This window comes from Osmerus mordax, chromosome 22 (assembly GCF_038355195.1).
Source record: "Osmerus mordax isolate fOsmMor3 chromosome 22, fOsmMor3.pri, whole genome shotgun sequence".
In the NCBI taxonomy this organism is placed as follows: Eukaryota; Metazoa; Chordata; class Actinopteri; order Osmeriformes; family Osmeridae; genus Osmerus; species Osmerus mordax.
Genome location: NC_090071.1, coordinates 10,117,722 through 10,144,570, shown reverse-complemented (window position 1 = coordinate 10,144,570; position 26,849 = coordinate 10,117,722). Strand labels below are relative to the sequence as shown.

Below are 26,849 nucleotides of genomic sequence, written 5' to 3'. Positions count from 1 at the left end.
TTTCACATCACAAAGTAAAATGAGTAAATAGTTATCACCCTGGCCTCTTTGCTTGTGGCGTTCCTGCAGCTGCCTTGCTGTAAAGCTATAGTTAGCCTAGCTATCCCCCAAGTTAACAGATGTGAAACGAATGTTCTGCTACAGGTAGTCACGCGTGTTTTCGTGACGTTAGTGACGTTAGTAACGTCAGTGACTGTGGCTAGCAAATTAGCCACCGTTAGCTTCACTTTTCACCACAAAAACGCAATTTCTACTTAAACCATGCAACGGAACGTAAATAAAAATACAACCAACGCAATCGCTACCAAGACGAACCTTTTGACACCGCCGTTGTTTATGTAGTCCAAATATTGACTGATCCTTAGGGGGGCGAAAATAAATAATAAATAAATAAATATATATGTGAGAGAACAAAGGTTGTGCTCTCGCCGAAGGCTTGAGCACACCCAATGACAAATTTAAATGTTGAGTGGAGATTCTTATGATCCCTGATAGTTCAGTGGTTAAGGATGTGGGCTACTGTGTGAGGGGTCTTATGTTTAATCTGGCTGAAGGATCTTTTTACATCTAAATTTTTGCTCTTCGACTTATAATTAAACTTGACTTAAATAAAATTTATAAAAGGTACATTTCTTGTTAGACTCTTGGTTGAGCCTTTCCTGGTGGGACAGTTGGGTACCAGGTACAGTTGGGAGAGGGGATCTTTACAGTCAGGGAGTGCGCTGCGGTTACAGGGATCTGGGCCCACAGATGTGTTTGGCACTACGCTCAATGCTGGATTTGAACCCAGGTCGTTGTGGTGTAGGCCCTTGTTCTCAACCCACAACACCACAGGTTAGGTTACTAATGTGATTGCTTTATCTGTTAATTAAATTAACCCTTGTGCTGCCTTCAGGTCACATGACCCAAAGGTTCATAACGAACCATCGTTGTGTTTACCCAATTTTAAACACAACGATGTTGTGTTAATTTTTTTTTTAAATAAAATTAAAAATAATTTTATTTTAACCATCGCAATGTGGGGTGCGAGATAGCCTAACGGTTAAAAGAAAATGATTCACTTTATTTTTGTATGCGGTAAAGTTGTCGCAATACGACGGTGGGTCACAAGGACTGATGGGTCAGAATGACCCGAAGATAACACAAGGGTTAATGCTTTTTCAATGACTGAATTTTTTCAGAATTTAAATATGATTTAAATATTTTTTTTTGTAATGTATGTCTTAAATTTCAATCTTTATGGTCTTAAAAAGGTCTTACATTTGACTTACTGAAACCTGCAGGAACCCTGTATAATAATGCTTTAGATAGATACCTGTACTAACTCTGATTTTGGTATCTTAGAATCCTGTCATTCAAGAAAAGAAAAAGACAAATCTTAATTTTATACTTTTATTGTGAACCAATGAACTGCGTGCCATCTGTGGCTTCTCTATCATACAGAAATGCTAATATAAACGTAAGGAAAAACTGAACCGCAAACACCATGACAGCTGGGCCTAGTGCAGGCATCAATGCCTTCATTAGAGGTGACAAGTAGGCTAACGACATTCAGGCACCAGGCTAAACCTCTTAAACCCCAGATATGGGAGGGGTCATGCTGGCATACACAGCAGTGTTGACATCCAGTGAGGACTAGAATCCTACTGATGCATGCTGGGAGTTAAGATCTCAGAACGTTATTTAAAAAAAAGTCTTTTGGAAGCACAATATTGCTCACCTGCTATGGCAAATATAACCTACATGGACACTTGCTGGGTCTAGTCAAAGGCTGGTTTGGGGTTGCACTCTCAACCAGCTGTCAAGTGTAGCAAAACAAAAGATACAAAGAAACTTGATCGTAACGCAAAGAAACAACAAAACACACACCCGCTTCCCCAACAAAAAGGTGGGGTCACTGTGCATGATGGGACGGGAAAAAGAGAGAAAGGGGTTGGATGAGAAAATACTGAGAAAGCAAAAAATGTATTGGCCTTTTCTCTATTCACACGTGTAAGAAGCATTGCGTCGCGACACCATAGGACAAAAATGATGATCATCCCTGCCCCCGCTCTCTCTCCCCCATCCCCTCTGAACACGGTGGTCGGTATCCTACCTCAGGTCAGGAGGAAGGGGAAGGCAGGCGGGCGGGCAAAGCCAGCCTTTAGACGACTAACAGACGCAGCCTCCGAAGGCAGATTGGACCGTGTCTCTGATCAGAGGAGGGTTTGAGTCCACCCAGGTCAGTGGGGAGCAGAGGGCTACTCTGCAGGTGCTCATGGACGTGTCCTTGGGAGTGAAACATTGGCTTGGATGGGGGAGTGCGTTTCCACCGTGAGGATCGGTCCTCTGATATGGACACCGTCCTTCTCTGCAGCTTCCAACCCTTTGCGAACGCTTTCCGGAACGTTCCAGAGGAAAGACGAGGAGAATTCGCCGCGCCGAGTAGACGTACGCACACGCAGACGTGCGCACGCAGACGTCTCGCGTCCTTCTGTAACCCCCGCCCAATGTCGCTCTGAACTCTGCCAACCGCTGCTATTCTTGGGTCGCCTGTCGCTACTTCGATCGAAACTGGGGGGGGGGGGGGGGGATGTAACGGCTCGAGTGTTTCGATTGTTCAGTCACCATGGTTACAGTACTGAGGTAGAGATCCGTCCTGTGTCAAGGACTGACGTTTTCGTATGCTCTCCAGCCAGAAAGGAGTCTCCCAATATACACACCTGAAGACGTCACGACAGACAGACAGACAGACGTGAATGCATCGTGCTCTTCTGTCTGTCTGTCTGACCCGGGGGCCTTTGTGAGCCGGTAGGCAGAGAAAACCATCTATGGTGACTGGGCATGAAACACTGGGAGCCAGTGAGAGGGACCATCTATCAGGAGTGTCTTTTTAAATCTCTTTATGCACACGCACACACTAATAAGTGAATCCTCATAACGTTCTAATCAGCTTAAGAAAGGACAGTAGCTTATCTCCTAAAGTGTTTATATAAACACGGCCATAACTGAGTGATAGCGACCAGTGCAACCTTGCTCCCTGCAGCTCTTTGTCAACTTCCCTTTTGACCGACTCCTAATTCCATCCATCATTTCACCCATCCATCATTTCACCCATCCACCATTTCACCCATCTATCCTGACCCTCAGCTTCTAGGAGTGTGATATGTCGGATCATAAAATACGAAGATGGTTCAGCTCTGGTCTACTCTGCAGCTGTGTTGATCTCTTAATGGTGAAGAAAAAAAATACAACGAATTCATCCCCAAACTCGAGCCTCTCTTCCCAGCCAAGGACCGACCCAGTGCACAGTGGGTTCAAAGGTAACAGACAACTAAAATGGTAGGGCTTCGATAAAACATCCGGATAAAGCAAGAACGGAAAAACACTTTTAAAAGTAAAGGGAGCAATACTTTCAACTCAACAACAGGTGTAATACTAAAGCTTTGCATTACAGGCTTAGCAAGCATACGCAACAAAAATAGCTTTTACAATGGCCAAAGTTTGCTTAAAAAAAGACTCCAATTCCATTGAGGTTTTTCTTGCGTCTCCACTTCTTGTGCTTTGCATGCGCATCATCTGCTCACCTCTGAGGTGTGCAATGACAGCTGAACGCGGTGTCATTGCGCTGTTAGCTTTGCATGGGCGATTCCTGACGCGGTCTGGGTGGAGATGAGGGCAGAGCTTTGGCAAAGTTGGAGGCAGCCATGCACCTCTAGAATCTTCACGGGTGGGGGAGGGAAGGGTCGGGGCGGCGAGGGTCGGGGGCGGACGGCATCAGAAAAAGCAAGTCACCCCTGAATAGGGTGACTGAGGAGAAACGTGGGGGGGGGGGGGGGGGGGGGGGTTGACTGGCATGACTCTCGCATCGTGACTCTCACATGGACTCAAACTCGTCGATGCGCTGCTTGGTGTTGCCCTGGCGGATCTGTCGCAGGGTCTTGTACTTGTCCCGGCCCGCCTTCACGTTCTCGGCGTGCAGCATGTCGTTCTGGGTCTTCTTGGTGTCGTCTCGGGCATCGGCCAGCTCTGAGCTCAGCGTCTGACAGGAGAAGGAGAAGGGGGGGAGTGGTAAACTAAGACTGGTAGTTGTCAAAGACAAATTTCTCAATTCTAACAGATCCATATAACCCCCTGACCAGCAAGTCCAGAGTGGTTATACATATTCAGGATTAGACTGTGAGGTAGTACTGAGGAAGTACCTACACAGGGTTAAACTGAGGTAGTACCTACACAGGGTTAGACTGAGGTAGTACCTACACAGGGTTAGACTGAGGTAGTACCTACACAGGGTTAAACTGAGGTAGTACCTACACAGGGTTAAACTGAGGTAGTACCTACACAGGGTTAGACTGAGGTAGTACCTACACAGGGTTAGACTGAGGTAGTACCTACACAGGGTTAGACTGAGGTAGTACCTACACAGGGTTAAACTGAGGTAGTACCTACACAGGGTTAAACTGAGGTAGTACCTACACAGGGTTAAACTGAGGTAGTACCTACACAGGGTTAGACTGAGGTAGTACCTACACAGTGTTAAACTGAGGTAGTACCTACACAGGGTTAGACTGAGGAAGTACCTACACAGGGTTAGACTGAGGAAGTACCTACACAGGGTTAGACTGAGGAAGTACCTACACAGGGTTAGACTGAGGAAGTACCTACACAGGGTTAGACTGAGGAAGTACCTACACAGGGTTAGACTGAGGAAGTACCTATACAGGGTTAGACTGAGGTAGTACCTATACAGGGTTAGACTGAGGTAGTACCTATACAGGGTTAGACTGAGGTAGTACCTATACAGGGTTAGACTGAGGTAGTACCTACACAGGGTTAGACTGAGGTAGTACCTATACAGGGTTAGACTGAGGTAGTACCTATACAGGGTTAGACTGAGGTAGTACCTACACAGGGTTAGACTGAGGTAGTACCTATACAGGGTTAGACTGAGGTAGTACCTACACAGGGTTAGACTGAGGTAGTACCTAAGGAGGTAGAACTTAAGCAGGGTTAGACGAAGAGCCTCACTGACCTGCAGCTGCTTCTTGACGCGCTCGTTCTTCTGCGCCTCGGTGACGCGCTCCTCCTCGCTGCGCAGGTCCAGGGCGCTGACGCCCTCGTTGGAGAGCTCGGCGCTGGCCTCGGCGTGGTTCTCATCCTGCTCGTCGTGGTCGTGCTCGCTCTCGGCCGCGCCCCCCGCCGGCGTGGCCGGCGAGCTGATCACCAGCTTCAGCTCCTCCTTGGTCTTCTCCAGGTCCTCCTGGGCTGATATCGCCTGCAGGGAGGGAGGGAGGAAGGGAGGTTGTCACGCCAGGCTATGAACCAACCACATGAGGTGTTAGAATGTTCCGGGCCTGAGGACCAGGCCACTGCAGCTGGTCCTGACAGCTCACCTTGTGCTGCCACTCTGTGGCCTCCTCGTCTTTTTTCCTCTTGGCCTCCTCCAGCAGAGCGATCTTGGCTGTGAACTCTCCCAGCTCGGCCGCCTGCACAGAGGGCTCCCCTCAGTAAGTCACAACAACAACAACAACAGGACACCATCTTTGTCTCGGGCTACGGTGAGGATCTGAAACCTACTGATGGCCGTTTAGAAACTCGTTTTGTGGTGGTTACATAAAGTGTTTGCCGAAGTGAATGTCTCGTTCAAGCACTTCCACGACAACTAAACATGAGATCTTACTCTGGGGGTTACGCTGAAGTACCGAAACCTACTGATAGTCGTCGGACAACAAGTTTTACGGCCGTTTCCTGAAGCGTTTGCTCAAACTAACGACTTCCGACTCCTCTCCGGCTCCCTCACCAGCTGTTCCTGGGTCTTCATCTGGTCGGCTGCCTGCCTGGCCAGCTCTGCCTTGGCTTCCTCCGCCGCCTGTCTCTCCCTCTCCAGCCTCTCCGCCTCCTCCCTCGCCCTCCTCCTCTCCTGCTCCAGCTCCAGGGCCTTGCGCGTCTGCTCCTCCAGCTCTGAGAATCAGCACACGCACACACACACACACAGTCATCTCCAGAACCTTTACAGAGTACTTATTCCCCTTTACCTTGATATAGGGAGGACATCTAGTGTGTGATGTGTCTATACAATGGCCGAGTCGGACAAAGGCAAAGGGAGATCCTATATTTACACAAGAGCAGCACAGAGAGAAAATACAAAATTGAGGAAGTTACCCCAGCAACACATGCGCACACACACACGAACATACACACACACGTCAACAAACACACACATCGGAGGCTCTGACCCCGAACAATCCAAGCCCCACTTCTGGTGTTCATAGGGGTCACACACAAACGATCCTTAAAGACAAATTCACATTGAAACATGGCAATGGCTGACAGTAGAGCAGAACGGATGACGGCAGCACTAGCATGCTACTCAGACTCCATTGGGGTTTACGGTCTATGGAGGGGAACACAGAGGGGTCAGAAACACTTCTTCTAGAAGTGACGGGGAAAGTTCTAGAAAGGTGTTTCTGGTTGGACAGGACTGTTTACCTGGAGCTGAGAGCAGGCCTATAAGAGGTGAGAGATTGTAGTTTAGAAACATGGTGCAGGGGGCCCCACACGGCTGATAGGCTCAGCTTTCACACTTTCCGGGCCCATAGCAACACCATGGCAACAACCAAATTGAAGGTTCACTACAAAGCGTTTGTGTGACATTTGGATGTCCGTACCCCATGTAGATTTTGTTCTCGAGTGCTACTAACAACAGTGCAAAGTTCACACCTCCAACAGCCCAAGGACATTTCACACATTGGTGAAAATAGCACAAACAACTGTTGAAACAGCCAATGTGTTGGGGCATGGCTTTAGGAAAATTGTATTCCTTAACTTGTCTCAATGGGAAATGGAAGGTGCTAACCTTGCATGGAGGCTCAGCGAGGCTGGCCTTGAGGTTGTCTAGAGAGAGGCTGAGAGGGGGAGGGCGAGGGCCAACTGCTCCTAAAGTACTGAGCATGTGCAGTACAGTACAGTGGGCGACAGAGAACCTGTGTACCTTTCTGTGCCTTCAGGGTTTGCTCCTCTATCTGTCTTAGTCTCGCGATCAGCTCGTCCTTCTCTCTCTCTATCCTCTCCTTCTCCTTCTCCGCATGCTCTCGTTTCTTCTTCTCGTTCTCCAGCTGGGCCCTGAGGGGAGCAGGGGAGGGAAACGTGATCCCATGTACTTCATGTCATCAAAGGATCTGGATTTTTTTTTTTAAGCAAGTCCGTAGATAATTCTAAGATTTGTCACACTACGACAAAGTAACGACTGCATGTCTTCAAGCACTGATACTGCCACCTGGTGGTGATTCTTATTTTTTTATTTTTTATTTTTTACTGACCTTGCACTACCACAATGTACATATTCTGTCTCTCTCTTACATAAGAGAGAGAGTGTGTGTGTGTGTGTGTGTGTGCGTCAGTGTCGGGCACCTCTCTGTCTGCTTGTGGTGCTTCTCCTCGCGGGCCTGCGCCTTCATCTGCTGCACCTCAATGGTGTCGGGCTTCCTCCTCCTCATGTACAGCTCGTGGTTGCCCATGCACAGGGCCAGGATGCGCTTGTTGATCCGCAACCGGGGCGCGTAGAACACAAAGTCCTGCAGACGGGTGCAGGGCTGGGTGAGACACCTACTGGGGGCGTCAGTGAGCCTTTCAGGGGTCTCCCGACCCCGTTCCTGGAGAACTACCTGCCTGTCGGTTTCTGCTCCAACCCCAGTAGTAACTTAACCTGATTCAAGGCATCAACCAGCAACTCGTTAGAATCAGGTGTGCTGGATTCGCGTTGGCGCACAAACCTACGGGAAGGTAAGCTCTCCAGCAACAGCGTTGGAGACACTCCCTGGACTAGACTGATTTGTGTGAGGTTTCAAACTTGAACATTCCCCCTGCATGTTATATTCATTAGTACCAGCGTGTGTAGACATGAAGCGTGCCCTACGACAGTTTGACATGTGTTTGTGTTTCTGTCAGGTGCAAGGCAGGCGTACGGGAGCTTTCTTGTCGATGGGTTTGATGACAAACTTCTTGTCGTTGAAGGAGATGTTCCTGATCTCGCTCCAAGGGAAGCCGATCTTCGGACTAAGCCTGTGAAAAGCAAGACGTGAAGTCAGAAAAACACAAAACACACACTAAGCAAATATTCCATGCCATTCTAAAGTCTGCCACCAGGTGGCAGCTAGTATGATTGCGTTAAAATCGACAGTCCTAACTAGGCTTCCTGTCTTTCCCCACTAATCTAATAGTCGGACAACACTGGCAGCCATATTTGGCAAGCAATATGCTTTTAACCAGATCCAATCTGCTCAGAGTCCTGTCAACCGCATGTGGTATAACAGCATGGTTTTCATGTTTACCATCTGCTTATCTCTAGCTACCATCCACAGTGGAGATTGGATTTGGACTGTTCTCAATGGATCAGAAATAGTGTTGACTAGCAAGGTCAGGGCAGGGGACAAGAGACAGGAAACGGTGAAGCACTCACAGGAAGTGGTGTCACAGAGACGAGGCCCATCCCGACCCGCAACGGAAGTTCGAAACAGGAAGAACTCCCTCTCCCCTACTTCCACCCAGAGACACTTCCTCTTCCCCTGTGGCCCTCGGCTTCACACTCTCTCCCCTCTCCCTCACCCCCCCCCCTCATTTAGTCCTTTCCATATTCATACAAATGTTTACATGTTACCTCTTAACATTCATTGAGACGCTTTTATTCAAAGCGACATACAAACAGCGGACATGCCTGATAAGGATTTTAAACCCGAGCTGCAAAGCAGTCTTTTTAGTCAAGATTGTAGCACCGCTGCAGGAAGTATTGGTACTGAACTAGGTTACGCGAGCCAGAAACGCTTGCGACGTGGTTGTGGTCAAAGTGGGAACGTGGTTGCGTGGGACTGACTTGTCTTCGTGCTCGTAGATGTTGAGGCCCAGGGCGTCGACACCCAGCCACAGCTCGGTGCCCTTCTTGTTCTTGATCTCAAAGTAGTTGACCCCGTACATCTCCAGGTCCTGGGCGATCTTCAGGTACTCCATCATGGAGTCCTCCCTGCTCACACGCATTTAGAAAAAGCAACAGTCGTAACACTTCCAAAACACAGAAATCACCCAAACGCACACTCTGTGGCACAACACACACACACACACGCACACGCACGCACCTGAGCATCCCTCTGTGTTCCTCATGCCAGGTCTGAATCCTGTCCTCCCACTGCTCCTTAGTAAGCTTGTGCTGCTCCAGAACTCTACACAACAACACCAGAAGGTCAGAATGTCAAGTGAAACAACCTCAAGTCTACAACTACATTTCCCCCGGGGGGGGGGGGGGGGGGGGGGGGGGGGCTCACCTCTGGGGCAGCAGTCTGTCGTGGGTGAGATAGCCAGGCTTGTGGACGTCTTTGCTGAAGTCGGCGTACTTGGCCTGGACCGAGTAGGAGGCCAGCAGCACGGCCGTCTCCGGAGGACAGTAATTCTCATCGTTCAAAATGGCCTCCTTCACCTGGGAACACAACATCATCTGGAGAGTGAGTTTGGTCGTAGGTAAAAACAATGACGATTATTTTTGGGTCTTTGCCAATGCAAGTTAGTCTCACTGAAGAGGGAAAACGACAAGCTAGCTGACGACTGCCACGGGGACAAGAGCGTCCTGCTGCCATCTTCCCTATTGGGTAGGGATGTCATCAACGCGCGCCGGCGTCCTCACCTGCAGGAAGAAGAGCCTCTGGGTGATCTCCTGGATCAGCTCCTCGGAGACGTCCTCGGGGAAGAACTTGGCCCGGAACTTAAACTGGAGCGGGTTCTCCTTCTTCACGTCCTGCTGGGTCACCTGGAGGGACGAGGACACTCAGAGCCCAAACACCCAGGACAGGGCAGGCCGGCTCTGACTCAGCACATTATCGTACCAAGTGCTCGTTAGGCAAGGAGGGAGGAAGGAGGGGAGCAGAGAGGACGCCAGCGCGGCCGACTGACGTCCTCTAACCCTGTTCCTGGAGAGCTACCTGCCAGTAGGTTCTCACTAATCTAGCACACTTGATTCTAATAATGAGTTGGTTGAATCGGGCCACTCGTGTGTTTGGAAGTCGGCTTCGCTTTTCCTCCATGAAGGAGCAAAAGCCAACAGGAAGGTAACTGTCGGGGAACAGGTTTGGAGACGCTGTTTTTCCCCCCATTACAACCTGGGCCAAAAAAAGACCCTCTAGGCTAACAAGGTGGCGTGATAACAGACAGCATACACCAACATGTGTTGGTAATCTAATCAGGTCATTATCAGTGATAACGGACATTAGGTCTACAAGCCTTTAGGCCCTTAGTGCCCTGCTCAGGGGGGCTGGGAGCCTAAATACTTTCCACTGGAGCCACTTGTTAAAATGAATCCTGTCGTAGATCATCCTGACAGCCCCTTTACTGCTGCTGGAGGGCTGCCAGTCGCACGCACGCACACGCACACACACTTAAACTACGTTTCAGCACAGACAGGGATTAGGTTGGAGGGTCCTTTGGCCTGACAGAGGAAGGCTGTAGAAGTGCACGTGGGGCCCTGACCACAGCACAACCTGCTCAGCCCCGCAACTGGGGCTAGGCAAGCGCGCACGCACGCACGCACACACACACCGGATAAACAGAAGAGAGGTAGGAGAGAGGGAGGGGAGAGAGACTCACCTTCTTATTGAGCTTGAGCCAGGTGCTGTAACCCTTGCTGTCCACGTACTGGAGGCCAAAGAACCAGACCTCACGGAGACCCACGGTCTTCACCACCTGGGAACACCCACGACAGCGTCACACCTCCAGGTCTGCATCCCCCACACTCCACCCCCCCCCCCCCCCCCCCCACCTCCTCCTCCTCAAACCAGCACTGGCTTCCTGGTACTCTGACAGTGCGTTCACACTGCAGCGGAGCGGGCGGTGCGCGACGTCGGCTTCCAATTCATTTTCAATGAAACCAGGCGTTGGCGCTCGCGTAGGGCATTGTGGGAAGGCGAGTGGAGCGGAGCGTTGCAAGTTGGATTTTCTCAACTTTATGTAAATGAGGAGCGTGAAAACGCTAGCGTTGGCCAATCGGATTGTTTTCTTGTTTCTTGTAACGTAGCAACCGTTCGAGATTTCACAATTTCAAGATGGAGGAGAAACTTTTCGTATGTGTCTGCACACCCAGTTCTGTTCAGAACAAAGTTACTAATGTGACGAGCCTGAATTTAAAGATTACATTAAACTAATAATGCATGGTGCATGGTTGCCGATGTCGTCATTGTTCCTAGTGTGTTTTTATAGCCTACTTTTAAATTGTCTCGTCACATTACGTGACTGTTCTGTGCCACTGCTAGCTCGCTAGCCCAGCCTACAAACGACTGGTTGAGTGACCGGTGGCGTAACATGTATTCTACTGTAATCTTGCACTAGTAAAATCTTGCACTTACATAAATGTTGTGTAAAAGTGGTATTTTGATCGATATTGTGAGTACATGAACCCAAATCTGCACGCTTGGCCATGACTACAACAGTGACCTTAGAGAACTACAACTCTGTATTAACCTGTCTAACACGCCCCCGAGCGTGGTGTACTGTGGGAAGGCGAGCGATGCAGAGCGTTAAAAAAAGCTGCAGTGTGAACGCAGCGTGAGCTGCTAAACGACAGTAACACCTGCACGGTTTGACCACGTCCAACCTCCTTCACGGTGAACCCATTTCCTCCTTGTATTAACAGGTACGTTTTACATTGCCAGAGTGAAATCTGAGCCGCAACGCATGGCGGAGATTTCGGAGGGATCTATACCCACCATAACCCTTGTCCAACAGGGCCCTGGGCACATCGTTAAACCCACCCAGCAGAGCCTGGAGCCTGGGCCTGGAGCTGGTGTGTTAGCCCCCCTCCCACCCCACCCCACCAGACCCCAACCCTCAACACTAGCTTATAAATATTTCAGCTGGGGCCATGAATACTGCAGAGTGTGTACATGTATGAATGCTTCTGGGGGGGGGGGGGGGTGACATGGAGGGCATGGCTGTCAACAAAATGACGCTCTGCACAGTTGTGAAATCGTTATAGAATTCCCATGCCTGTGCGTATCTGTGTCAGTATACAAAGTCGATGAGGGGGGTGAATGGTTACTGAGACACAGCGACAGTCACTTGTGTTGTGGTATATTGTTCCTATGCCATATTGCTAGCCAGGTGTGAGTTCGGAGTTAGCCGGAACATGCGTGTGAAGGCTAGGGCTCACTCTTTACCTGGTCAAACAGCTGCTTGCCTGTGGTGTTGGGCTGGATGGCAAACTCCAGCTCTGCGTCCATGGTGGTCACCCGCACATTGATCTAGAAAACACATAGAACACAGATGAACTCTTATGCTTGACCATCAGAGCCAAAGCTTTATTAGAAGCCAGAATGTGCCAGTGAGGCCCAGCTGGTGAGGCCCAGCCCCGCGAGGCCCAGCCCGGCGAGGCCCAGCCCGGCGAGGCCCAGCCTCCAAGGAAGCAACTAAAGCAGAACATCAAGTCCCAGTTTGTTCTGGAAACAAATCTGGAGGAGCGATGAGTTTAACGAGTGTGCTAGTGTGTGTCTACCGTACAACTCTACATGGGTCTTTTTGCCCTCTCAGCACTCTAAAGACCTCTCTCTCTCTCCCCCCCCAGCACTCGCTCCCCTTCCTTGCGGCTTCCTCCCCTACCCCAAATTCTGTGCGTGCCGAGGTGGGGCTGGCTGAGGAGCGCACCGATTGGTTTCCTAAGGGGGCCTGGCAACATTCCCAACACACACAGCTGACAGAACAAGACTGACCCTGGGGGCATCCTGCATCCTCCTTCACTTTACACACACACACACACACACACACACACACACACACACACACACACACACACACACACACACACACACACACGCGCGCACTCTCTCTCTCTGGGGCTTCTCTTTCCAGAGCTGTTAGAGATGAGGAGCAAAGAAGAGGTAAAGAGAAGAGAGAGAGAGAGAAGGTAAACGAGAGCAAGAGAAAGATGATGCCAGGCTCCCTCTCGCTGGGGTAGTATTACAATGGAGTTCCAGTGCCTTCGTCCCCACAGACCAGAGCTGCATCCCTTTCCCTCCCTCTCCCATCATTAATTACCCATGAAACCCCAGGAACATTATACAACATTATTTATCCCTCTTCTCCATAAGGCACGGGCCAAAGCACCCCCACCTCCCCTTATCGCTTCGCCTCTCTATGCTTCGGCACAATTAACAAACCATGAAACCTCCGCATATAGGGTCCTTACTGGGACTCTCTCCCATGGTCCAGCAGAGCGCCGTCTGCCTGGGTCTCACAATCATCAATTACCCATGAAACCACCAGCGTCTCCCCTCCGCCCCTCACTCCCACCAACGCTCGTCTACGGATGCGGCCGTTTCCATCTCTAAGCCAGCTGGACTAGAATGACCCATTCCAGAACATTCCATAATTTACCACAGCCGAGCTATGGAGGGGCAAACTGACTCTTCACGCTACGTGGAGAAGAGATGCTACTTTAGTTCCAGGAGCGGTGGGGTTTTTAAATCAGGGAGAACAGCGTCTCTCCTGCCTGGTGTCACATAGCTCCTACATGGAGGCCTGGTGAAGAGTCCCACAGTAATGGAGATTAGGTGATGAGGTGTAGCCATGGAGACATTCCAAAAATAGATTTGGTTATGAATGGGTTCTCGGCCCCTAGGGTTGGCTCCCTTGGTCTTGTGGTCTTGAATGGGAGTTCTTTTAAGTCGAATCGACGTTATCAACTAGATCTTGTACAAAGGCTACAATTATAACAACCTACAAAGCATACTGGAAAAACTAAGGCTGCGAGGCTTCCAAAGTCAGTTAGGTTCATCTAGCTGCTGTCTCTAGTTCACGTAGGTCTCCCAAAGCCAGTCTCAAGCACGGATTGTTCCAGGGAGGTCTCCATTCAGCCAGAGGGGCTCTGATCTGCTGCCTGAATAACCGAAGCATATCCGCGTGAAATGTGAGACTCGAATGACCGAGCGCTGAAGAGCTCTGACTCACGTCGCCTCACAAGTTCGACGGAGGAGGAGACCAAGCAGAACGAAGCCGACCCCAGACCGACAGCAGCGGAGGAGGTCAGGGAGAACCAGACGACACGCAACACACAACTCCCATCGTCACGTAACCAAAGCTGCATGTTGTCACAACCCATATCCCTCACGTCCAGAAGAACGGAACAAGAACCAACCGGCAAAGACGAGGGGACATTTCTGTCTGGTACAGGACAGAAGAGGGCTCAAATCCCTTTTCAATTTGAGTGGCGAAACCCTCATTAGGCAGTGAAGGTTTTAAGCTTGGTTTCCTGATGACTGAATGTCCCCTAGCATTTATGTGGGGCCAGCCCACAGCAATCTGCTTTGAAAAAGCAGCCCCATTGTCAGTCTGCAGTGTGTGTGTGTGTGTACAGTATGCATGCCTGCGTTAGCCCACACATGTGCCTTTCGCGTGTAAAGCTCTGTGTGTGTGTGTGTGTGTGTGTGTGTGTGTGAGGGCTGAGCCAAAATACTGCCTACCCGCAGAAGGGAGAGAAGACTAGTGAGGCCAGACAGCCCTCTAATCCTCCCCCCCCTCCCCCCTCCTCACGCCCCTGGTGTACAGAAGGGAGGGGGGGGGAGGAGAGGAGCAGCATGCCATAGCACTGACACAGCTAATCACGTCCTCTTACGATACAGCAGCCTGAAGGAGGGGACTTTCGCAAGCATCACCGGAGAAACACCGCTTTTGTAATACCGAAACCCAACACCGGGCATTCCCCTCAGATGAACTCTGAATATTGATTAAAGGGAACGAGGCAAACTACGAGCCAGAACCCACTCTTGGATTTTGCATCATGTCGAGCGGTGTGTGAGGACAACAAAAATCTCATCGTACAAACATGTTTTTTTTTTTACTTTAGTTTGACACGACCTGCTGTCGTTCCCGACACACCTCACTGTTGACCTGCGCCAGTGGAGCAGGGCTAATTGTGGACAAGGTGGCAAAACGGCACAGAACGCATGTTGGATGAGGAGAGGGGTGTGACGGCTTACTGGGTCCAGGCCGCAGCCCGCGTTTGGTTTGAGTGCGTTTGTCAAGACCGCTTGGTGTCATTCTCCCGGCCTAACGACTGTATGCGTCTTTCTCCCCTGCGCTGCATTTGAACATGTGTGGATGAGTTCCCAGTCGGACAACTGCCTCTAAACGCTGCAGCTGTTTGCTTCCAAGCTGTTTACAGGGACTTGGCTGAGAGGAGGGGCTCAGAGGATGACACACACCTGACTGCTCTTCTCCAGTCTGAGGATCCGCTAATCTGGGCCTCTGGGCCAGAGCAGCTGTCTGTCCGGCTGATTAACAGCCCCCCCCCTCCCCCCCTCTCTCTCTGCCGCTTCCCACTCACTTGAAAGAGTTGTAGGAATAAGAATAAAAGAAGGATCCCAACCTACAGACACATACACAGGTGAGGTTTCCAGACAAGGTCAGGTGCTTGCGATCTAAAGCCCTGCCCACAAGCATCAGGAAGGTCCCTGACAGTCAACGGTGGCATAGCTCGGGTTGGCTCGAGCCTTGAACTCAAAACGCCATATTGCACAGACACCACGTGCTGACAGCGAACTCGCATCACGCTAAGCAGTACCTCCCCAGCGTGGAAAAAGGCGCTCAAACAGAGCTGCGGCCCCAATGACAACTAACCTTACCCCCACTTGGCTCCGAAACACACCTCCATTCTCCCTCCCCACCCCAGCCCCTCCTCCACTGGCAGAGGATGTTGACACAGTCCTCAGATTTATGGAGGCCCGGCCCACACTGCAGGCCTTCAGAGGCAAACAGGAAGACAGGCCCACGCCGGGCCCTGCAGGGCCCTCTTCCTGTGGGCTCCGCCAGGTCATAAACACCCCCCCCCGCAGAGTTCAGGGCAGGAGAGGAGTATGACTGACAAGACCGTCTACTGTCCTAGAAATAATGTAGGTGATTCACACTCGACTGCTGCTTGCGCCAGGCCCCCGGCCCCCAAAACTCCAATCGCTCCCCCCAGAGGGACGCTGTGGACATCGTCGAAACCGTGTTGATCCACATTAGTTGGAGTTCAAAAAGTTCTGCCATGATTCTTGGCAGGGATGTTGTTGGGAGGGAACTCGCGGTGACAGAGTCCCAGGCACAGGCTGTTCTCCTGCCTGGGACAGTGACAGTCCCCTGGGTGAAGACACCGCCTCGGAGCCATTCTGGGACGGTGCCCCGGTGACTCAGGGGATAGACAGCCAGTACATGGCTCCACCCTTGTCCCTCACCCCCCCCCCCCCCCCCGAGGGCAGCCCAGCATAGCGAGCCTCCATCATGTGATAGGGTGGTGTAAACCACCCCTCCCAGAACACCAGTCGCAGCATGAACTCGAGAGTAGCCAAGAGAAACGATTTCACATCCAGCTCTCAGTATCCTCCCACCTCTTCCCCTAATACAATAGTTTCCCCAACCCACAAACACTGCTTATTGTTCCCCAGAAGCGAGGCCAGTTAGACACAGAGCTTACTGAACACAGTGTACCTTCTCTCTCACACAGTTCCCCGCGAACGGCCTCTATAAAGCAAGTCCACCAGGCCCAGAAAATGACATCACACATCTAACTCAATTCCAAGACGTTCTGCAATAGCTTCATATTGGAAAGTGACTCATCTCCAGTGTGGACAGCCTACTTCACTGGATACTGTTGCAACAGTTAAACACAACGAGAGCTGCTTAGGACATCAGACTGATGGACAGCTGAGAGTGGCGTGTTTTGGCGTCACACTGTCGCTGGGAGGGCTGGCCTTTTCTCTGTTGTATTAGCTGGCGACCTAGCTAGACCTTGCTAGCAACAACAGTGTTGCAAAACCCTGGATGGGATGAAGGCCTAGAAGCAGACAGTTACTTTCCACCACAGTTCTGCTTTCCTTGGGACAGCTCCACAGATAACTGCTCTGGATGGAAGATGCAGTACACACGGCACAAAGGCCCACGCCTGTTCTGTGGTAGTCACTTGTGCTAATATATACATGTATAATATAGAGAAGGCGAAAATTAGCCCAGCACAAAAACATGTCACTAGGACCAACATTGATCTCCAAATGATAGTCATCTTCAACCTGGTTGTTTTATATTTTTTATCATATAAAGTATGTTCATATGTCTTACCGGTTTAGGCATCTTGGTCTTCCCCTCCTCCCTCTGCCCGACAACAGAGAAGACAAGTCCTTCACAGGACGGACAAACTTCCTTTATTAGAGAACCTGAAAAAGAGAACTTCTGTGAAGTGAACATCACAACAGGATAAAAACAAACCGAGACATTGAAGCCAGATAGTCTTCTAGATCATATCTTAGCATTATCAAGAAGCAACAGGAAGTGTCAACTGTTTCGCAGCACTGTGCTCTGAGGGTGAAAGAAATCTATTTCAGGGGTTCCTGGCATCTCTGTTGACCTTGGTTGCCATGTTACTGGAAAGTGCAACTCCAACACTGATCTGAACTTGGATCACCTTATCACCAGTGGTTAGGTTGATTATGCTGGCTCTAATTATAGGATGGTTGCCTTGGAGACAATAAAACATGGACTAAGGGGGTCCTTCAGCCTCACTGTGTTCACTGCAAATCCTCTTTTTCACTAGATCTTTACTTCTTAAGTAGAGACATTCCATAGCACATATTCATTCACTTTCATATATAGTAGTAGCATATAGCATGAGTTTTGAAAACAAAGGCTAAACCTATATTTAACCTAGAATTTCTGATAGTAGTTATTGGCCACCAAATGAACTACACCTGAAAAGTCACTGTGTAAGACAAACACATGACTAAATGGCAGTCTGGTCATGACCTGCATTAGTCGGTAACATGACTCTGAAATGATATGTGAGCATGACCTGCTGGTTCCGGTTGAGGAAGTTAATGGTTGTTATGTAAACACATTACATCAATCAAAGCCAGACATTAGCCTCAGTACACCAGAGCACCTTCAGGTCATGCCTACCGTGACGAATTTACACCATTTTGCCATGTACCCCTTTCCTGGAGGCTACAGCAAGTTCAGTGAATGGATAGATAATTGTGGTTGGTCAATAAGTGATTGGTTCTCTAAATTGTTGAAGAAACACATGGAACGTGTTATTCCGAATATTTGAATCCAAGCCATAGGGTAATTTCAGCTTTATACTTGAACGTAATTATATCTTAACCGTCCAATTGCCGAAGCTACACAACTAAAAGTATATTCGCCCCATCTACGCCTTTACCACCACTGTCCGTTGGTCAAATGTACATTCCTTCATTGAATAAGAGAGGACAAATACGAACTGGAATACTGCCTGCCAGATAGAGGGCTAAACAATCGTAATACCCCTGCCTAGAGGACATGATTTCAACAATGTAACAAGTTCGGAGAACGCTGCTGTACGAAATATTCTCAGGCCAGCGGTTTTCTAACGGTAAAATAAAATGCATAGCATATTAGATTTACGCACATACAGCTTGGTATGCATAAGTGAAAATTAATATAGGCCTAGACTACATTCACAATCGGAAACTTTACTTGCAGTTTTTCGACTCAGATTAGTCAACATCGACACAACTCGATCCTCGAGAGCGACATGTAAATTCCAACACAAATCAGCAATATGTTACGATTTTGGAGCATAAACATAACCATGTCGTTTTCGCAATTTCTATGTTATCTATACTGTGAGTGCCCTATATGGCTCAGTATGTATGCAGTCTACTATATTGAGAAGGCCTTTCTGAACACGAGGAAAATCTAACCCGTACCGCATCAAACTTGATGCTCATCTTCAGGAGAGGAACTCACCTCTAGCGAAGGACTGTCCTCTTGGAATACTCACAGACGGCAGAAACTCACAATATTTCAAGCTTTACTACTAACACTATATTTCCTATGGTCGTCTCGCCTCCGTTTTTCGTGCGACGCCTGTTAGAACGTACATGGATGAGAGGCTGTAGAAGTCAGATTCACCATAAGGCGATTTGTTAAGACATTCAATATGGCCGTCGTTAGACAAGTTGAATCCAGGCGTGGTTCATTTCAAGTGTAGGGGTACGCGCTCCGCTCTGTGGCTGTATGAGCTCCCCCAGCTTATAAATAGACTATTCTAGCAGTTTCAATGGAGGCTCACACTCTGTCCGTCACAGACACAAACTCACAAACTTTTGAGTTCTCCCCATAGATACTGGGTTTATCACATACAACTCTGAAATTACATCTGTTTACAATCATAAACACTTCTGTTTACTGAGTACTCTTACTTAGTGTCATGCAATGAAAGTAAAGGACATTATAAACAAAAGTTGTCAGAATGTCAAAGCAATACCCAAGTGAAGCAACAGATGGTCACCACATACTACTTCATGCTTTAATATGAGTATTAAAAAAAGAAAAATGTCTAGTCAGATATTTGGACAGATAACATGTCAATTATTCCCTGTCAAATTCATCCTTGTATATTATGTCATCTAGTGGTCATAAGCTGTTACTGCCTTGACAGTTTTTGAAAAGTGTGAAGCGAAGTGAAAGGCTGCCCTTTCCTTTTTTTTCCACTTGAAAAGATGAATACATACTGCAACTGTGACAATACCAGTTTATGATAGCCAAACATTTAAAGCCAAGTTGTGTACAGAGCCAACTCAAACAGTTGATTATAGACAAGGAAAAACAATTCCTATTCCATGAAACCATCCAATCACATTCAGTTACAATTTCCTGAGTGAACGTTCAGGAGTGGGCTCCCATCATCCTAGTCCTCACAGTTGAACATCCCGGAGGTAATTTTTTGGGGCTGGACCCTGATCCTGCTGAAGGCCAGCAGCCTAGGGGTTTTATAGTCATAGTACTCGGACCCCACAAACACTCTGACCCCTTCGGGACCACACACGGCGGCAGTGATCCCCCCAATAGGCAGAGGAGAGTCACTCTTTACTGTCCTGGGGGTGGCAGACAGGTCAACGTCAAGCATCTTGTTGCCTGTCGGGGGATTTAGAGACAGGAAATGAGATCACCGTTGACAGTGAGAACTTTTGATGTAATATTGATACAACATGACAGCATCTATCTGGGTAGGTCTGTTGACACAGTTGTGGTTACTAACAGTATAAATACAAAAATGGCAAAGCAAGACAAGTCTTTTCTCATTTTCTGGAAGCATGCGCTTACCACCAAGACAGAACCCAAATAATGCATTCTGAACATCTTTCCTTTTATCAGTTTACCTTGAATAAAATGCACAATATTTTCGTCAGCACACAAAAGAGCAGCATTCACAGTGCCATCGATGCCCATCTCCTCCTTCAGGGGTTTAGGGTAGCCCTCGATGAGAGTGTAGTGGGCATCTGACTTGTAAATATAGACTTGATCCCCCTGTTGAAGATACAAGGAGGGGAGGGGGGGGGGGGGGTTAGACCAGTCTCTTGAAAACCGAAGTAATCAAAGAACACGTTGTGTTCCAGAGAACTACTCCATGAATCTTAATGGATTTTGTGAAAGATTACTGTACACTTGTTTGGCTCTCAAATGAATGAAGAAGTCATTTCTACAATGATTTCTTATCTCAGGACCTACCATACCCATGTACATCCTGTCATGACCTACCGCAATCATGTACATCCTGTCATGACATACCGCAATCATGTACATCCTGTCATGACCTACCGCAATCATGTACATCCTGTCATGACCTACCGCAATCATGTACATCCTGTCATTGTGGTTGAAGACAGCATCCACGGCCCCGGGAATGTCCTTCCAGGACCTGGTGATGGGGAAGGCATGTTTGCCATCGCGGTGCGTGTCCAGGCGCATGTAGTAAGAACCTAAAGTGAGGGAATCAAACATCGCCTACTTATTATAACTTCATTTACCAGATTACTAAACACCTATGAACAACACTCACACAGCACTCATGCAAGGCAACTCTGGGTCATCTCCATGGCCATGCTGTACTGCCGGACTCGCCCAGTAGACATTTACACATACTCGTTTAGCAGACGCTTTTATCCAGAGCGACTTACAGTGAGTACAGGGACATTCCCCCGAGGCAAGTAGGGTAAAGTGCCTTGCCCAGGGACACAACGTCATTTTGCACGGCTGGGAATCGAACCGGCAACCTTCTGATTAATTGCCCGATTCCCTAACCGCTCAGCCATCTGACTCCCTGAGGGTCAGACCACTACTGTAGTCCCCTTAGACTAAAGTAGACTATAACAGACATACCTCATACACAGAAGAAAGTGACACTGACCTCTGAAGGCGTAGCTTCTACCAGCGCTGTCGGTTGTAATGGCATTCAGGCTGATCTCACTGCATTTGGGCACCATTGACCTACCCCCATGACCATGACCTGGATACCAACCATGAACAATGTCAACACAATATTTACAATATCATTTTTCAAAACGGCTGATGTTGAATTTCTTTGTGCTTCCGCAGTATATAATCAGTGATTATTATGGAGCACATTTTGTAACTCTAAATTGGTGCTGTTGATATTCTGCTACTTCAGGGAGGATCCGCTTACCGAAGTTCGGGCACCTCATAAAGTAAGCTCTAGCATCCTTGGGGTAATCTCCCTCCACAGCCCCGGTAACGGGATGGAACCTGGTGAACTCATTTCCTCGGAAACAGTAGTAATGTTCCAGCCATCGGAAGGCGGAGGTGCAGTTGGGAAGGTGAGGCCACACTTTCTGTTTTATTGACTTGGTCGGGATGTCATAACTGTACACCGTATCTCCTACCAGAAGAAACAAAGCAATGGTGGAGTCCCACGAATGGATAATAAACTAAAGTAAATATGGGACAATATGTTTACCTTTGAAGAACAGGACAGAGTCAGTGATGCATTCTCCCTGTGGACACTCCACAGCGGCGTCAAGGTCTCTGGGGACACCTGGGAAGTCCTCTTGGATGTCTTTTGGATAGCCCTCCTCCAGAGTCTGGTTATAGTAGCTAAACACTTTAGCATCCTGTAATCAGCACACGAACCCCAGAGAGAAATGTTGTTAAACACATGAGGAATTCTCCTTGAAACCAAACGTTCACATTTAACCCCAGCCAAAACAAAAGAAAAAGGTCAAGATCCCAGGATTTGCCATAAAGTGTGAACGTGACAGAAAGCAGATGGTACCAAGAAGAAGTAGATGTGATCGTGGTCCTCTGGGTTTTCCTTGTTGTGCATGCGGAAGGCGGCATCTACATGTCCCAGGTGATGGTAGTCATCCAGCTCCTTGAAGGTCTCGTTGGAGAGCTGAGCTGGTCCATGGAAGCCCTTCCACAGGTGGTCACCTAATTGGGGCGTAGAGCAGGCCTGCACTCAGATCAAACGTCCTCCCTCATAGATCTGTCACTCATTTGCTAAAACAGTCACTGACAAGTGGTGACGGAAAAAGTCCCAATGTTCTCCCTGTAATTGGCTCTGAAAAAGGACCAGGGCTTAAAGACAGGTCAGAACAGTTGTTAAATACCTGGGTGAAATAGAAGCCTACTGTACCTTTAAAGAAGAAGGTGTTTCCTTTCTCATCAGGGGCAATGGCATCAAACTCAACGCCATCACACCGGTTTAGCTTGGCAGCATGATGGGTCTCCTCCTGGGCCGGATCTGACCAATCAACATGTCAACATGGTTAAAAGTGAATTCTATATAGGAGATACATCAAAGTCTGACCAGGATTAGACAGCTGTGACCCTGTGCAACCCCAAATTGTTGAAAGAGCATGCCTGGATGGAGCCATGACCACACAAAGTGACTGTTCATCAGAGGAGCTCAAAATAACTGCTCAGCTGTGCAATGGTCACTCTGACATCAATCAGTTCAGAGAATTGAAAATAGAGACCCTGACTTCAATGTAAGTGAACTGAACAGCATAATTGCGACATTCATCAAAGACCCACCTGCCATCATTCTGTCATGGTGCCTGATTAGAGAAAAAGATACAAACAATTAGACTGAAGCCCCTCTTGAACATATGGTTTATCAAGAGTGAAGAACTGAACTGCCTTCCTTCCCTCTCTGTAGGTTTAGGTTAGCGAACTTGCCCATGGTCTCGACAAGGCAAACAAACTTCTGAAATAAATATTTCAAAGTGGGAATTTCTGGCATTGAAAGCCATGTCATTCTGCATTCTGAGTCACCTCAATGCACAGCAGTTACATGTATAGTAGTTGCACACGTTGCAGCTCGTCTACAAATAATATAATGTAGGTGAGAGAATGACAAAAAGAATGTATGCGAGTACAGATGAGCCTAGAAAATAATCAATACTTACGATGGAGCAGCGCTGGTGAACCCCAGTGCTAAACACAGCCAGAGTGTCAGAAAGAGGAGCTTCATGGTGAGTCCTGGAGGAGCAGTGCTGGGTATGACACTGCTGACAAAGAGCTGACTTGCTTTATACAGACTCCTGGCCAGAGTGGGTGGACACTGTGGAAAGTCCTGCATGTGTAGATACTATGTGTGTTTACCTTGACAAGATGGGGCGGGGGTTGAGCTGTTGCAAAATGTTTTGAGTTGTTCATTTTGTGGAAATCTGATCGTCCTATTATGGAAATAATGTAGCATGTCTGAATGTCAAAAGTTGTTTCCTCTTTCAAACAATAACAGCTCTACAGTAAACTACAGTACAAATCATGAAGAAAAATGAAGGATTGTGACTATTTGATGTAACTTACAAATCAAATGAATTATCTGTATTCATCATCAAGTCCTATTTGTTCTAGGCAGACCAATCAGGTCCCATTGGTTTAACAGGACTTTGAACACTGAGGCCAGCCCAGAAAACATTTATCCAGAAAGATAAAGAACACTGTTGTGACACAAGCCAAACAGAGATGGTTTTGAAAACAATCTCTTTGACTCTTCTCTTTCCCCCACTTGGTCTGTTGGCATGTGTTGGGATTGTAGAACACAAGTTCATTTGGACACCCAGTCAGTAACATTCACAAGTGCCTCATCCCACCCACATCCATTTTCAATGTTATTTGATCTGCAATTGGCGCAAGTGATATATTGAGGCAGACAACCTCTGTTGATACTACATTATTGTCTATCTGTCCATCTGTGTGTAGTCGACTAGGCAGATGGTTTTTGTGCTCTTCTCTCAGACATACTGGTGCCTCCAGCATTGATGCCAGATAGTCTGATTTGAGACTAATCTGTGTCTTAAAGTGTTTTTCTATCGATGAAAAAGCTATCAAAAATAAATAAAACATCAAATGAGCCATTTCGTCCAATCAAAAGGTTTATTAATTCTCTCAATTTGACAATCAGCAACCGTGAAATGTGTGCATAGCGACTTACAGCCTCATCTCAACAGAATTACGTCTAAATTGGTCAAGGCTCACATCTGCCCAGAATTTCAGGTTGCAACAGTACTGAAAAATCTTGGAGAAGATTTTACCTACCTCCTTTTATTCCTCAGATAAAATAATAGCAATATAGATCAATAATGTTCATACATTTTTGTTGATTTGATTTACACAATATACTCTTCTTCTTTCTAAAAAGCAAGAATACGATAAAAATCTCAAAGTTTCACAAATAACGAATCAATATACAAGTTTAAGTGTGTGTGCTTATGTGTACGTGTTTGTGTGTTTGTGTCTTTATATTGTATATATAGATATATCTATACACATATCAATAAAGATAGCTATACATGTTTTTAAAAGTGTGTGTAAATGATTTGTAAATATAAGAAATGATACCCGTTCACCACTTTAAACTTGATTAATTAGCAAACTGTGGTTAGTGTGAAAGCATAGTATATCTGGCACTAAATCAACTCAAGCACCACTTTTTAACATTTTGGAAAGTTCCCAAAGCGTACATTTTCTAAATAAGGTGCTAACTTTTAAATATAATGTCTCTTAATATGTGAATGAGTGATTCTCTCCCAACAAGACATCAAATCATTTCAAAAGTACCTAAGGCAGATTGAAGAAACGTCAGGTTAAAGAACAAGGGATCAGCTGTTCTGAGGCAACCGAATGAGCTTCATCTGATCTTCGTCCTTCCCTCCGGTGTGCCTCACTTGTAGCGGTAGATCTTGACGCAGTGGTTCATGCTGTCTGACACCACCAGCTGGCCCTCAGGCAGCAAGGCGAGGCCTCGGGGGCTGCTCAGGCCCTGGGTGATGATGGGCCAGCCCACTCCCTTGGCAGGGTACAACACAACACGATGCTGCTGAGGGCTCCAGTCTGCCACCAGGACGTCCCCGTCACTGTCGAGGCAAAGGCCCCAAGGGCAGGTCAGCACGGGCCCCAAGCCGGAGCACACCCCGAGGATGCGGATGGTCTTCCAGCCAGGATCCAACACCCGGATGCAAGGAGCACGGCCGGTCTCGTTGCCCCGCTCCGACACAGCCATCAGGCCGGATGTTGGGCAGGCAGCCACCAGGTAGGGCCTGTGAAACCCCGTGACGATGGTGCGCTCCAGCCGAGCACCCGTCTTGGGATCCAGCTTCAAGGCAGTCAGAGTGCCGCGCTTGATGTCTGCCACCAGGAACTCATCCAAACAAGTGATAGTCACTCCTCTGGGGGCATCCAGCTCTTCACTGGCGGATCCGATCAACGTCCCGCCGAAGGTCTGCAGCAGGCGACCGTGGCGGCTGAACACCAGCAGCGCTCTCTCGGCGGCGCAGGTCAGCGCGATGAGGCCCTTGGAGTTCACGGCGACGTCGAAGTAGTTGCTGATGCGGGCCGATCTCTCCGTGCCGGCGGGGGACACCTGCTGCACCACGTTCTTTTGGAGGTCGGTCACTTGAATTCGAGCGTTTCCACAGTCCACCACAAACAGCTGCCCTTTGACGGAGGTGTGGAGCCCGCTGGGAAGGTTGAAGTCAGTGCGTCCGGAGCCCTGCTTCCCAAACTGTTTCAGCAAGCATGCCACGTCCAAAGCATGGGATCCACCCTCCTCCTCCATCTCTCCCAAGGCTGGCTTCGCTCTCTCTTTACCCCCTTGATCCGACTGCTGTTGCTCCTTGGCCATGTTCACACCTCCACCTTCGATGGCAGACATGGACAAGGAACGGCTCACGCGTTTCGACGCGACACCCCGCTTCACTGGGCTCTGCGCTCTCGACTCTCTTTCCTCCGAACTGGTGGGGCTTCTGCCAGATTCTGGATGAAGGGTCGACGGTACAGAACACTTACGGGCCCGATTGCCTCTTCTAAATCCGGGACCTTTCCCCCCGTTGATCGAGAGCCCAAACTTGCTGGAGAGGTCCGCAGTGGACATGGTGCGTCTCGGTTCCTGGTTAAAAGAGCCGAGAGGGGAGTTGACTGTGTAGGTGTCACAGGCATCCTCACTGTCTTCTGGTGAGGGTGGGGGGCTCTCTTCTCCCAGAGATGTTCCTCTGGGCTGTCTGTTGAGAGGCAGGCCTTGACCTGAGGGAGGACAGTGTCTGGGGGAGAGATCCAGGAGGCTGGAACAGGGTCCTCTGGAGTTTGTCTTGGAAGTGGTCGCGTTCCATGATGTCGGTGGATCTTCTCCATCCCTTTCAGGGGGGCACGATGGTTCCTCGCTGGAGACCACAACCAGGGCTCTTTGATTTCTCTTACCCTTGAGGATGGAGCGCCTCTTGTTTCCATTCTGCCCACCTGGTGGCTCATCTCCCTCGGACTCTCCCTGGCTGGAGATGGGAGGGAAGGCCAGGAAGAGGTCCTGCCCATGGGTGTCTGAACAGAGAGACTCCAGCTCTTCGTCCAGAGATGACTCTGAAACGCCACGTGGCATAGGACTGACCGGTGACTTTGGAACTGGTGTCCGAGGCTCCTCCTTAAACTCGTCTTCTCCTGAAGACGAGAGACGAATCTTCCTCACCGTGCGCATGCTCCCGCTGTTGGCCTTGGCAATCTCTTTGTGGTGGTGATCTGATCCACCTCCATTT

At 48.7% G+C, this 26,849-nt stretch overlaps 2 protein-coding genes across 2 annotated transcripts; both read right to left on the bottom strand.

Annotated features, from left to right (window-relative positions):
* Positions 1 to 1,378: 1,378 nt before the first annotated feature.
* On the bottom strand, positions 1,379 to 18,945 carry LOC136965852 (radixin-like). Its single transcript, XM_067260127.1, has 15 exons — positions 18,766 to 18,945; positions 17,101 to 17,195; positions 12,171 to 12,254; positions 10,606 to 10,701; positions 9,650 to 9,772; positions 9,294 to 9,445; positions 9,108 to 9,191; positions 8,849 to 8,995; positions 7,944 to 8,040; positions 7,390 to 7,553; positions 6,971 to 7,101; positions 5,780 to 5,940; positions 5,373 to 5,465; positions 5,012 to 5,254; positions 1,379 to 4,021 (listed from the first exon to the last, which is right to left on the bottom strand). The coding sequence occupies exons 2-15, from the start codon at positions 17,110 to 17,112 to the stop codon at positions 3,857 to 3,859; spliced, it is 1,752 nt and encodes a 583-aa protein (XP_067116228.1). The 5' UTR covers positions 17,113 to 17,195; positions 18,766 to 18,945; the 3' UTR covers positions 1,379 to 3,856.
* A 590-nt stretch (positions 18,946 to 19,535) lies between these two features.
* hpxb (hemopexin b) lies at positions 19,536 to 23,323 on the bottom strand. Its single transcript, XM_067260057.1, has 10 exons — positions 23,229 to 23,323; positions 22,855 to 22,877; positions 22,454 to 22,561; positions 22,091 to 22,248; positions 21,776 to 21,929; positions 21,485 to 21,697; positions 21,209 to 21,307; positions 20,650 to 20,780; positions 20,181 to 20,328; positions 19,536 to 19,935 (listed from the first exon to the last, which is right to left on the bottom strand). Exons 1-10 carry the CDS (start codon positions 23,291 to 23,293, stop codon positions 19,709 to 19,711), a joined length of 1,326 nt encoding a protein of 441 aa, XP_067116158.1. The 5' UTR covers positions 23,294 to 23,323; the 3' UTR covers positions 19,536 to 19,708.
* Positions 23,324 to 26,849: the final 3,526 nt, after the last annotated feature.

Coding starts and splice junctions, on each gene's coding strand:
- LOC136965852 (XM_067260127.1), bottom strand. Junction 7,554..7,943: donor CCATCGACAAGAAAGCTCCC/GTACGCCTGCCT, acceptor ACCCGTCTGCAG/GACTTTGTGTTCTACGCGCC. Junction 4,022..5,011: donor GCGTCAAGAAGCAGCTGCAG/GTCAGTGAGGCT, acceptor TTCTCCTGTCAG/ACGCTGAGCTCAGAGCTGGC.
- hpxb (XM_067260057.1), bottom strand. CDS start 23,293: ATGAAGCTCCTCTTTCTGACACTCTGGCTGTGTTTAGCACTGGGGTTC. Junction 21,930..22,090: donor ATCACATCTACTTCTTCTTG/GTACCATCTGCT, acceptor TGCTGATTACAG/GATGCTAAAGTGTTTAGCTA. Junction 20,781..21,208: donor TAGAAGCTACGCCTTCAGAG/GTCAGTGTCACT, acceptor CCCTCACTTTAG/GTTCTTACTACATGCGCCTG.